General features: G+C 38.1%; 1 protein-coding gene across 1 annotated transcript in view; it reads right to left on the bottom strand.

Moving 5' to 3' along the window:
- The window catches only part of PLD5 (phospholipase D family member 5), a gene marked incomplete at both ends in the record, with an annotated part of 494,399 nt that overhangs the window by 265,263 nt on the left and 214,885 nt on the right, over positions 1–14,251 (bottom strand). The window contains one exon of the mRNA XM_082833648.1: positions 8,735–8,871. Within this exon, the coding sequence (XP_082689774.1) occupies positions 8,735–8,871 (137 nt within the window). The remainder of the gene's footprint in view (positions 1–8,734; positions 8,872–14,251) is intronic.

Genomic DNA, 14,251 nt, shown 5'->3' with positions numbered 1-14,251 from the left:
TCTGCAACAAGTGAAGCCCCCGCAATGAGAAGCCTGCACACCTCAGCGAAGAGTAGCCCCTGCTCACCACAACTAGAAAAGCCCGCACGCAGCAACAAAGACCCAATGCAGCCAAAAAAAAAAACCCCCAAAAAACATTGGCGAGGATATGAAGTAAAGGGAACCCTTGTACACTGTTGGTGGGAATGATGTAAATTGATGCGGCCACTATGGAAAACAGTATGGAGGTTTCTCTAAAACAGAACTACCATGTAACCCAGCAATTCCACTCCTGTGTATATATCCAAAGAAAACTAAACCACTAATTCAAAAACATACATGTACCCCAGTGTTCACAGCAGCATTATTCAAAATAGCCAAGATACAGAAGCAACCTAAGTAACCATCAACAGATGAATGGATAAAGAGGATGTGAGAGATATATATATATATATCCCATTATCCCATTATATATATAACTCAGTCATAAAAAAGAATGGGGTTTTGCCATTTGCAACAACGTGGACAGACCTGGAGGGTATTATGCTTAGTGAAATAAGTCAGATGGAGATAGACAAATACTGTATGTTATCATGTGGATGTGGCATCTAAAAATTAAAACTAATGAATATAACAAAACAGAAACAGACTCACAGATATAGAAAACTAGAGGTTACCGGTGGGGAAAGGGAAGTGGGGAGGGGCAAGATAGGGTTAAGGCATTAAGAGGTACTAATATGTATATGTATTGTATACATATACATGTATACATATACATATACGTATACATATACATGGTACTAATATGTATATGTATTGTATACATATACAACTAATATGTATAAAGTATATAAGCTACAAGGATATATTGTACAACACAGGGAATATAGCCAATATTTTATAATAACCTTAAATGGAGTATAATCTATAAAAATATTTAATCGTTATGTTGTATACTCAAAATGAATATAATATTGTAAATCAATTATACTTCAATTAAAAAAATGGGTAAATTGGCTCTTTTTTGTTTAATATAGTGGATTAAACGTAAGTGCTATCTCCTCTCTTTCTAGAGATTCTAGAATATTCTGTAATAAATGGATATTGGCATTAAAAAAGGAAAAAAACGCATCAAGAAAGTTATAAAGGAAATAGGTTCGCTGTGAGCTAAAACAGAGAAACTAGGAGAGAATGTAAAATAAAAGTTCTAGAGCCAGTTTTTGCTTTTACTCCACATTTCATCATTACTGTTTGTTTAGTACATTAGGAATCTATTTGTAGTACCAGGTGCTCTAGGCTTTTAAATTCTTTCATGTTTCCTTGGGGGTGGGGGTGTAGACAAACTTTTCTCTTTCTCTTTAGACAGTCAGAAAAGTGCTCAGATGTCAAATATGAAGCCAAAAACCAAGTCTTCTAAATTTGGGAGCAACACTGATTTAGAAACACAGTTGGGCTTGTCAATATAAACCATGGTAGATCAAAGTGAATATAAATAAAGGAAAAAACTTGTAGTTTAAGGAGAGGATAAAAAATGGATGAAAAACTTCCTTATTTTGGAGCAAAGTTAAATGGAACTTAAAAGGGGACTGCAAACACCTGCAATGAACTTATGTCCCTTAATAAAAAGAACAGTCAAAAAAAAATACTCTGTTATGGCCTATATGGGAAAAGAATCTAAAAAGGAGTGGATATATGTATATGTATAACAGATTCACTTTGCTGTACACCTGAAACTAGCACAACGTTGTAAATCAACTATACTCCAAAAAAACCTAAAATTTAAAAAAGAACAGTCAACATTTATTGTGCATTTATTATATGACAGATATGAAAGGTACTTGTATTAACATATTTAGTCCTTACAGAAACCTTTCAAGTAGGACATAATAACTGTCTTCATTATATAGCTGAAGAAAATGTGGTATAGTAAAACTGAGAAACTTGCCCCAAATTGCAATTCTCCTAAGTAATACAGCCAAATTCAAACCCAGGAAATTTGGCTCCTACAGTCCATGTTCTTATTCTTATAATATGAAAGGAAGGAAAGGAAAGAGGGTGAAGGAATATTGCTCAGTCACAAAAGCAATTTAAAAAGCTTTTCCTCTAGTGTCATTGTTATCTATCACCAATACCCTTGGGGGACAATCTAATGACACCCTCAGAGCTTGGGTTTTGACATTTAATAGAATCCTCCATGAAAGGAACCATGGCTCATTAGAGAGTAGACAGTACCATGTCCCAGAGCCAGAAAATTCAAAATGGGACTAGAACAGCTTCTTGCTGCCAGAATGCAAGGCTGCTCTCAGAGATATCTGGAATAATGTCCAAAAGACATTGCACATGTACAAAAGACAGCTCCTACTAGCCAAGAATAAAAATTGGAGCATTAAAAGGGAAAACAATGATTAAAGTCTATTGGAACAAGTTGTATCTGTTAAGATAGCTCTAAGGTCATGACACTAAATGAGAAAGTACAAAATACTAGGAGGTGACTGTCAGTGCCTAAAGAGGTCTCACAATACTATCTTCTGGAAATGTTGTATATTGATGATACAAATGATATATGTCCTATACTGGACTGAGTTATTAATAACTGCAACTGAGTTATTAATAGAAATATAGATATAGCTATGGATATAGTGTATTATTTTAAGTAAGTAAATAATGGATCAGAGGAAGAAATTCAGAAGATGTGAAAAACATAAAATAGAGAAGCCAGCTTTGTAATAGAGAAATTGTAAAATTTAGAAAATATACATAAAGTGTGTGTGTGAAGGGATGCCCTATTATGGCCCTTACTATACTTTCTGTAGCCAAACCTTGGTGGTCTAGGCCACCCCTTATTAGAGAACCACTGTGGTAACTTATACATTAATTACCCAGCCTAAAATATTACACGTGTTACATTTTAAACAGACCCAAGTCCATTCACATTAGGGTGAAAGGAAATTACTGGGTTCAGGAATAATGGGGATTATATACATAGACCGAGTTGGTCCATCCCCTTCATGCTTCAGACCAAATGGGCACAGGCTAAAATGGATAGGCAGATTTCTGGGCAAGAGTGGGCCCAACCAGGGCAGTAGTTACCCAGACACAGAACTGATTTAGAAGGATGACAGGCAAGTGGGAGGAAGTCCAGGAGCAAGGGCTGCTGTAATTATCTGGATAGAATAGGTGGCAAGCGTCCATCAATATGTTTAGAAGTCAATGACAGCCCACCCAAAATTTTATGTTTACTCAGCTTGTTTAATGAGGGTTTACAGAAGTTAGTTACCATGTTATGGGAATTGGGCCTGAGATGGAAGAGAAGCAGGGTGCAAACTCGTTCTGTGTGAATTTATCCAGGAGGTGTGGTAAAGAAAAGTCCCTTTTCTAGTAAGTGTCTAATGATCTCTCTAATAAGTGGGCCAGTAACAATCCAAAACAACTGACGTAGGATTTCTCCAGGAGAGGAGAGACAGATGTAGCTGTAAAATGAAAAATGGAGGCCTGTCATCTGAATGGGTGAATGTCCCAAGGTGAGCAGGTGTTCTGTGTGGGAGCAGCAGTGGGAGGTAAGCTCCAGCATCTCTACTGGTCCCTGAGGATGTGACACGTGGGAAACTTCACAGTGCATGGTTACCTCTTGCAGGAATGGTGTAAAATAATAATTAGGGGCACTAGTGAATCATAAAATAGTCAAAACACAGGATGTATACAATCTAAACTGGCAGTTGAAGCCATTCTTGACTCTCCAGTGTTGCCCCAGAGGCCAATGAAATATAATTTCTTAGTGAAAACTAGAAATTTTGCCTTTCACCCCCTCAGGTAATCAAGTGACGTGGAGGTTTATATTTATAGAGACTGTATCAGCAATTAAAAACACACTGGGAAATGATGGAAAGTACATATAAATTCAGTACAGAGAGACAGAGAAATAGGTCAAAGTCACTTACTGAGGTCAAAAGATCTTGCTTCTGGGCATAACAACTGAGGTTGGTTGAAACGCACTTTGGAAGATAAGTTTAGAGCAGTTATTTTATTGATTTGTATGGAAAACTATAATCAAGGGTATCATTATTCTACTATTAGAGTATTATCGAAGCTAAGTAATAAAAAGAGGAAGAGAAATAAAATAAGTCAGGAAAAAATAAATCACAAATAGGACATTATTTATAAGGAGATACATTTTTTTAGAAAGACATATAAAAGTTGGGAAAACACTGAGTGGGCAGTATGATTTGGAGTGGGAATCTTTCAGAGGACAGAAAGGTATCTAGGCTAGTTAGTAGAGACAAAATGAATTAAAGTAATATATTTAGAAAAGAGTACACTGGATGAGGAGACCTTGGAAAGAGGCTGTCAAAACAGTGTGAAGCCACGAACAGACTGCAGAATGTCTTGTACTCTTTCAACTTTCAGGAGTGAGGAGAGGTACAAACACAGAAGGAGCTTAATTACAAGGTAGTTAGATCTCAGCAAAGGTTGCACCGAGCAAGCAGCACTTGCTCAGCAAGGAGAAGAACATAAAGAGAAAACTCTGTGAGTGAAGTAAATGGTAATTGGAAGCTGAGCACCATGTGACCTCCTCAGTGCCCCTTGAGGGTAGATAGAGTCTAGAAAGGTTATGACGGGAAAAGGTCATGAGAGGAGGACTGCAACTTTGTACAGAAGGAGTAAGTTGAGACTGGCATGCTAGAGCTTCTGCAGATTGGCAGTTTTGCCTTCTGGTCTATGTCAGCTCCAGCGTACTCAGTGGGTGCATCTCCAAATGACGTCACTTATTTTACTGGGGGCATTCCTGCCTGGAGGAACCTAGGACTGAAGAACATGGAACTCACTCTCTGCAGGCTGCTGGGGGGTTGGAGCAATGGTTGAGGCTGCCCTGTGGGCAAGGATGGGTGGAACTAGGAGTCAACCAGTTTAAGAACTGGCAGCATGGTTGAGACACAAGATCCAAGGAGGCAAGTAAGACTACATCATGCTTCAGGAAGTATCACAGACACACTGGTCATGGTCTAGCAAATGGATAAAAAGAAAATTAAAACAGAAGGGGCTGATAGTATAGGAGGAGGTTTAGGGAAGTGGGAGACTGAATATGCAAATCAGTAATGGCCAGTCCATATATATATTTGTGTGTGTATGTGTGTGTGTGTGTGTGTGTGTGTGTGTGTATATATATATATATATACACACACAGTAGAACTCTGAGTCACAACCTGCAGCAACCTGCCTAGGAAACCAACTTCTTGTCTCTAATAACCAGCCCAGCCTGCTATAAGGCAGACTTGTAGGAAGTAGGACTGCGATCTCTAGTAATAATCCAGGAGGCTAAACAATAACTTCTGAAACCAAAATGGCCATAACTTAATAACTGTTAGCCTCCCTAACTTTTGTCCCTACTTCCAATTTAGGACCAACCAGAGAAAGCCATCATGCAGGATGCCTGCATCTAGTTAGCCCACCTCCAGCTCCCCTAGGCCAACAGCCTCCAGTTAGGCCACACCACTATGAAGCTTGCCCCCTCCTCTGCCTGCCTCTGAGTCTCTGCTAAAGCACAAATGACTGAGGTGAACTGACTCGCCATAGCAAGCTCTGAATAAATAGCATCTGTTTTCATGTTTACTTCGCTCATTCTCATATGTTTGTCCTCTTTGTTTACCTCCACAGAACCAAAGACTAACTAAAATCAAGATAAAGAGTAGATTCAGGATAAGTGCCAAAGTAGGGGGAATAGGAAGCTAGCTGTGAATAGAGAAGGGGGATTCTGCACTCTTAGGAACGGACAGGGAGAGGGCTGACATTTATATATTGCTTGTTATGAGCTTCCTGCAGCTTTGTTATGGGTTTATACAACTTACTGAAGCCTCATAAAACCCTGTGAGAGAGATTTTTTTTTAATCCACCACTTTTAAGGGAAATAAAACTAAAATAGTTTTCATAACTTATCAGGAGTGGAGGGGCGTCCAAGGCCAGGTTTCCTCTTTCCACTCTGTCAGGCCACTCCCCCAAACCTCCTCTGACTTACCCACTGCACTTCTGACCACAGAAAATCACTATGTTTGTCTCATGAACTATGGTATAACTCCTTGTTCAGTCCTTTGTTGTTCTGCAAAAAGGTGATGAATGACATAATTATGGTAATATCTTGCCCAAGTTTACAGAGTCAGTAAGTGGTAGAATATAGATTTGAATCCAGATCTTTCAAATTTCAAAGTCCATGGTCTTTCACTACATTAGGCTACCTGGAAGGTGCAGTAGTTTGCTAGCAGGTGCAAAGGCAAAGTGGACATTAAATTTATTGACCTGAGGTGGTTAAAAACAGTAAGGTTAGGGTACTGGAAGTAAATTTTACAGTTACTAAGGACAGTGGCAAGGGATGGGACTGGTCGCTGGAAGATCTATTAGCCAGGCACAAAAGAAGGAGAGAGAGAGTCCTGGTAGAAGGTAACGCTGCCTATGGTGATAAGGAGACAGTGGCTGATGTAAGAAAAGTTCATCAAATTAAAATGAGAATGACTGAGGGAAGATGCTGGGGCAATGGACTGTCCCACTGGAGACTGGGACTGGATTGGGGTGTAAGGAATTGCAGTTGCCCTGCCTCCACCCTGTGCTTTGGATAGAGGAGAAAAAGCAGAAGCTTCTCAGGATGTTAGGAGGAAGCCAGACACCACCCGGGCAGATATACAAAAGTGCCTATTACAAGGCTGAGAATGTAGGAGAACAGAAATGCAAGACAGGGGAAGAGACTGTAGAAGAGAGGAAGATCTGGAGGGGCTGCAAGTTCTGGAAAAGACAGTTGCATGTAGGGGTGCAACAAAGTAATCAGGATAGTGATTCCAACTACTCAGGGGAAAGGAAGCAGGAGCATAGTTGGTAATTGGGAGAATAGGTTCTAGATGGAGGGAGAAACAATGTTGGGTCATCAGGATTTAGTTATTGACTGAGATAGAAGAAATAACCAGACCGATATTCCAGTTGTATGAGTTAAAAAATCAAAATTAGATTAAATTATAGCTTCCCCCAAATGAAAAGAGGCATAATTCGAAGGCCTCCAACTTTTTTGTTGAAAACTACCAATATCTGGCAATGTTTGCTAAAAGGCCCTGGGTATTTTGTCTTCAGGAAGTCATCATAGTTTGACCTTTACAAAATTACTTTCTAGGTTCTGGGGTTTGCCATGTAAAGTACTCAGCAGTCTTCATTACAGGTGACGTGAGAGAGAGAGGTAGAGGCATTCCACTGAGGAAGTATGAGTCACTGGACCCTTGCCCACAGAATGTTTATATTTGTCATGTAACAGGATTAGCACAAGGTATTGATGAAGATGGAGTGATCAGGAGGAAGATGATGACGACCTGCTGTTTTTCTACTGCTTTCCTTATAATCCCAATATAATTTTTCTCCCAAATTCAGTCTGGGAAACAAACATATTTAGGAACACCTATCTAACATGAAGGAAAACATCTAAAATGTATACTGATTTCTCTCTTGTATCCTTTGTTCTGTATAATACGGTTGCCTGGTAATTAAACTATAATGTATCATGGGTTAAAACCCCCAAAATTTCAATTGTCTTTTCCAGATTTTTTTTTTCTGTCAGACATTGAACCCTCAAGGCAAAATATCCAGGATAAAAACTCACATATACATTAGGAGGCTGTGGTTGATCTTTGAAGCTAGAAAAGAGGGGCACTTTGACTAATGCTTTCCAAAGGGAAAAATAACATTTAAAATTCATTATAAGCTCTAAGTTATAATAACCATTGTAATTTTATGGCCTCACTTCGGCTTTACAGCAACATGTACATAAAAATAAGCCTCTTACTTCTCTGCCCCCTCTTGGTACTTTTCTACATTCTCCTACCAACCTCAAAACATAAAGTAGGGCTCAGGGAAGAGTTGGATGAGGAGATTTATGTGGATAAAACCATGCTGTGACTGCTGTGCAGTCAGAAGTGACCCTAGGGAAATGTTATTTAATGTACTTGAAGAGAAAAAATACAGAAATATAATGGTAAAGTTGTTGTAATTTCTGGATTAAAAATAAATTTTGTGCTAAATTGGGACAGATTGAGGAGACCTGTGTCTTCTCATAGACATGCTTATTTATTTAATCCCTAATTTTTTTTTTTTTTTTTTTTTTTGCGGTATGCGGGCCTCTCACTGTTGTGGCCTCTCCCGTTGCGGAGCCCAGGCTCCGGACGCGCAGGCTCAGCAGCCATGGCTCACGGGCCCAGCCGCTCCGCGGCATGTGGGATCTTCCCGGACCGGGGCACGAACCCGCGTCCCCTGCATCGGCAGGCGGACTCTCAACCACTGCGCCACCAGGGAAGCCCTAATCCCTAATTTTAAGTGGGAATTTTTCCTGAGATGTGTGTTTAACTTCTAATTGAAATAACAACTAGCATGGTGTCCTTTGTCCATTGGGGCCTTCATTTTTGCCAAGCTCATTATGGAACAAATCAAAACTTCATACACAGTGGTGTCCAGGATGAAGATTATTACAAAATTTCATTTTGTCAACCACCCCTTTGTACAGAATATGCCCAAACTGTAAAGTGAATTAAATCATTACTCATTTTTATTCCCTTGGTCTAAATAAAAGTAAGAGCATCAGTGGACAGTGAGTCATGTCTCAGTTTAACCCAGTGGGAAGGTGGGTGACCATGTGTGTTTATGATATTTTTCTCTCCACTCTCCAGGACCCTCTTTAACTTTCTCACCCACTCCCTAAGAGAGAATTTTTAAATTTTTGTTTGTTACCTCTTACCGACATTTATTTTGACAATTTTTTTCTGAGAGCCCATCCTCATCCTCTCCCATGATGTCCACGGCTGAAAATATCAATGCAACGAGAATGGCAAAGCAGCACACCAGTGCAAAGATGACGATGCACTTCTGCTGGGACTGCAAGAAAGAAAGAAGAAAAAGAAGAGTAAGTAAAGCACCTTTTGCTTAGGAAACTCAAGATGTGGCAGCTTTTCAAAGTTCCAGGCAAAACCCTTTGGGGAATAATTAGTTTTGTCACTGCCAGAGAAGGGCCGCTCTCTGGGTGAAATGCCTAAGACCTTTATGCTTATTCCTCAACATAGCTTTCAAATCCCTGCCAAATATGTTAGAATCTATTAAATAATTTAGGTGCTGCATCAAGATTTCCAAACGAATTTGCTCTTCTTTCTAATCAAAAGTAGTCCAGAGGGGCTTCCCTGGTGGTGCAGTGGTTGAGAGTCCGCCTGCCGATGCAGGGTACATGGGTTCGTGCCCCGGTCCGGGAAGATCCCACATGCCGCGGAGCGACTGGGCCCGTGAGCCATGGCCGCTGAGCCTGCGCGTCCGGAGCCTGTGCTCCACAACAGGAGAGGCCACAGCAGTGAGAGGCCCGTGTACCGCAAAAAAAAAAAAAAAAAAAAAAAAAAAGTAGTCCAGAAAAGATCACTACAAGACCCATTATTGCAAATTAAAAATGAAACACAGGGTGGCTTAATAATTATTCTCTGTCCCCTGTTATTACCACCATTTTCCAAACTCTATGCAAACTGCATTCAAACTCTGTATCTTCTTGCTTTTCCCATCTCATCTTGCTCTAAGATATTTATGGCATGATGACTTCAGGAAAGATGCCCTTGTGGTCAGTATGAATTCTGCACTTTGATCAGAAAATTAAATCTATCAGATCCCAGCATCATGGGTCATTAGGCAACATCATTCATTTCAAAACACTGAATAAAATCTTAACCAACATTCACACTCTTGATATGGTTTTCACTTAGAAACACAAGCCCAAGTTCCACGTGGTCAAAGAAAATCACATCCTTATCATTAGGCCTGTGTTGGAATTCAAGACATCCCTATCTCCAGGGATTCACGGTCAAAGGTGGCGTAAGATAAGGCCATGTTAACTAGGCAAAGCCATGACCACTGGGACAAATAATTTTGCCTGCTTTCAATTTATTAGGTAAATCTGGATGGGGAGGAGAGGAGAAAGAAGAATTTTTAAGTCTTTGTGCAGCTTCTAGGAACTATTTTCAGAAGGGGTAAGGGTGACCTTTGACCAGGCAGCCAGAAGCACTTTCTTAGTGACAGGATACATACATACACAGACATGCGTGCACATGTGCGCACACGCACACACACACACACACACACACACACACACACATTTCAGAGCTTTGTTAAAACCAGCTGGCTTTGTCTCCTCCTACCACCCTCTTGCCCTTCATCCCTGTAGCCACATAGTCTCCAAAGAATCAAGGAACCTCCTAAAGTCCAGTTTGTCCAGGGGCAGCCTCAGGTTACAGATTACAGAGAAAGACGTAGTCAGGAAATAATGTCTGTGACCAGGCACTACAGATCAAATGGTTGTTTCCTTTTAGTGTTTTCTCATCCTCCCTCAGGTCTTCTCTCATAGTAGAACCTATTCCAAGTCCACTCCTGCCTGTCATTATGCTCTTCTCCGACGGGCACACTCAGAGAGGAAGTGGGGGAAAGCCCAAGGACGATACACCATTGTTCTTTAACCCTAGGCTCTGGGTTTCTCTAAGGCATGGATTGTTTTATTCTTTCCATCCACATGCAACGAGCAAAGAGCCTAACAAACAGAAGGTGCTCAAGAGATAGTTATTGTATAAACAAATACAGAGTGAATGAATGAAATTTAAATCACAATGAATATTTCTCAGGATGGAGAGCAACTACAGGTATTTCTCTCAGTGACCTTCCTGAAAATGGGTTTATTTCCACATTTTGGTGACTGTAAATCTTATAGCTCATTCTTTTTCACTCTTTGTTGGAGCTAGAGGCAATTCATGGGCCATGCTTACCAACACTGTAAAACTCTGCAGAATAGGTTTACTTGGCATTCATCCCCAATTCTTCACTAATTTTATCTTTAAGAAGCAGCACAGTAAACTAGCTGAAGGCTCAGACTTTGGAAAAAGATTGCCTGGACTCTGCCACTTACTGGTTGTATGCATTTGGGCAAGTTATTTGGTCTTTATGCTTTAGATTCCTTGTCTGTAAAATGGGCATCATAATAATAATAACAACTACCTTTATGGGGCTGTTACTAAAAATTAAATTAAATGAGATACTTTATGTAAAGTACTTAGAACAGTACCTGAAAAATAGCACTAAATGAGTGTTTGCTGTTGTTAGTATATTGTAGTATATGCACCTCTGTAAGCTGTCTCAAATATTTTGGGGAAACAAGGTAAAAATATGAATAAACAAAAAACATACAACAAAAAATGCAATTATGTGTAAGAGAGAGGCTGAGAGACAGAGACAGAGAACGAGAGGAAGAAATAAGACAAAAAGAGAGAAAAGAAATGTGAGATGGAAGTTTTCTAGGATAAAATTCAGAAATTGTTCTATATCAGTCTCAGAATCCAAAACTTTAAAGCAGCATTTCTCAAACTTAAGCATGCATCTAAATCACCTGGTCTGGGGTGGGACCCCAAAGTGTGCATTTACAACAAGTTCCCAGGATATGTTGATGCTCCTGGTCCAGGTGCCACACTTGGACGTATCAAAGTGTCATCTCTACTAAACGCTACTTAATACATGTTCATCCTTCAAATTCACCTGCCTGTAGTAGTTTATTTTCAAACATTAAAGGGATCATGATAAATACACTCTATTAATCTAAATGTAAATCTTGTGATTTATTTTCTTTGTAGGGGCTTAAACAATTATTTAAACAAAAAATTTTTAAATTTTGGAATAAACTGTCTTCTGCCCTTTACTTTTTATTTATTTAATGATACTCATTACTTGTGCGATCAGAAAATGTCTGCTATTAACTATTTTGAGAAAGTATATAGTATGAAAAAGAATATAAATCACCCAGATTCCCACTCAGACATAATTGTCATTAACATTTTCTTCTGGTTCTTTCCTATACTACATCTACCTATATAACAATCTGATAATATTTATAGCATGCTATATATAGCTTTACATTCTACTTTTTGCATGTAATCATGTTTTAATATATTAAATATTCTTTTAAAGCATAGTTTTAAATTGTATAGTATTTCATTGCATGAAAAATCACTGTCTCCCTTACTCACAAAACTTTCCTTCAAAGCCACTCATTTTACAACAGAAAAAAAAAGATTAAACATTTTCCCCATTTTATCCATTTCTCTATATAAATTATAAATAGAAACAAACAAAAAGCTTTTAGAGAGATTTGAAATAATGTAATGATATTCACATTAATCCAGTCCAGAAAAGCCTCTAACCTAGGACAATATAATTAAATATTTTCTCAGAAAGAATCCTAGAGAGAGCAGCATGAATATACCATGTCAGATACATAATGGGTACTCAATGAATGAATCCTACTGAAGTTAATACTAAATGCTTCCTCTATAACAACATTGATTCCTTTCCCTACTCTGATTTTTATGATAAAACAGTAAATAAGAATTCTAGTTAATATGTGTGCTATTGAAGTACTTTGATGTAATAACCCTCACAAATTTCTATTCACTTCTATTGATTCAATTCTATATTATCAACTTTTATTAAAATGAACAATTGAACTATTTTCATTTTATTTTCATTTATTATTTTCATTTTAGTTTGTCAAATAAGAGAAATTCAGACTCTGATATTCATTTTCAAACGTCTCCTTGAAACAATGTACTATAATAATAAGAGATCATACCACTAATTTCCTTAGTCTCATTTATTTTCCAACTCATCAAAAGTGAAAGATTCTGTTCAAATGACAGCATAGGAGTCTTCTAAATGAGACCAAACTCCAGGTTACTAAGAGATTTATTCATTTTCAAATCCTTAACAGATCATTTCAGATCATTCAGGAACTGATTTGAAACACACTTTTTTGTTTGTATTGAATTGAATCAAGGGAAGCAAAGTTTTAAAGAGAACCCATAAACATGATTACAACCTAAACTTCACTGATGACTCAACCTATTAAAAGAAAACAATATTTGAAATGCTATTATTAGTGACAATCAGTTCTTTTCACTGTACTTTACACTGAAGCTATTTTGAAAAGACTTATTTGCTTGGTTAAGAAATAAATCTAATTATGCTAACTTTGAAAATATTTGAATACCATATCCTTATCAAATATATTTTATCTCAATACAGAAAAGAGGTGTATAACCTCTAAATGAGAAAAGAATATTAAATTTTAAAATTAGAAGTATTATGTTTCCAACTTGGGGCTTATATACCATTTGACAAGCTCTTAAAATAAATTTTTACCTAGAGGCAAAATGTAAATAAGCAAAAATTAACCATAAATTAAAATTATTCATATTATTTTTCATTCATTTACCATGACTAGTTTTTTTTTGAACAAGATCATGGCAAAGTTTTAAAAATAACCACTTTTATGTATGTAGATTTTAATGCCCACAAAGCTGGAAGTTCCAGTACAATTATTCTCCATGTGAAAGATGTGCAAACTAAGTCAAAGACGTTTAGTTACCAAGCTGTCCAAGGTGACCCAACCAGTTGGTTGGAGACAGTCCAGGGATTTAATTTAGGTCTCAAAACCTCAAGTCTCTAGATCTGTTTTCTAGATCCAAATTTGTCTTTTTTTTTCTTTTCTTGACTTCATTTTCTACTTAGCTATGGTTATTTTATTATTATTGTTAGTTTTTGGTTCACAAATTCTCATGGTGGTCCATTAGTGTAGAAATGAAGATTGGACATTTGACTCTAAGCTGTGGACACAAGGCATTCCTGAGTCTGTAGGACTTTCCTATGATTCTAGATGTGTTCCTATCCTGAGTGCCTAGATATGTGCCCAGAAAACAGGATACTCAGAAGATCCAAAGTAATCTTAGCTAATGACTTATCAACTCCTAAGTAATGGCCATACTTTGGAACAGTATCAGAAACTCTAAACTCTAAGTACTTAAGGGCTTTGCTTTGAAAATCACTTTAGAAGAATTAACTCTCCACATATATTTTGTTGCTCCTTAGGGTTCTAGCTTAGGATTTTCTCTTTTCCCTCTGTAACCCCTTCCTGAGGTATTTTACTTCCAGGTCTGCACTGGCTATATATACCAATAACTTCCCAAAGTATATCACCAACTCAGAGTGCCCAACTGAGTATCAGAACATACTGAATGAGCTTCCACACCATGGCACAAAAAGGGGAACACTGGAAACACTCAATCTCTCTAAGTTGAGGAGACAAAGTTGGGATTTTAGAAAGGCCAAATCAGCTAGAGTCCACAGGACAGAGTACTAACGAGAGGAGATCTTCACATAGAAGCAGTTGTGGAAATCTTCAGGGTCT

Source organism: Leucopleurus acutus (genome assembly GCF_964270905.1).
Source record: "Leucopleurus acutus genome assembly, chromosome: 2".
NCBI classification, from domain to species: domain Eukaryota; kingdom Metazoa; phylum Chordata; class Mammalia; order Artiodactyla; family Delphinidae; genus Leucopleurus; species Leucopleurus acutus.
Note: the sequence above shows the minus strand (reverse complement) of the source record. Positions and strands in the feature narration are given on the sequence as shown.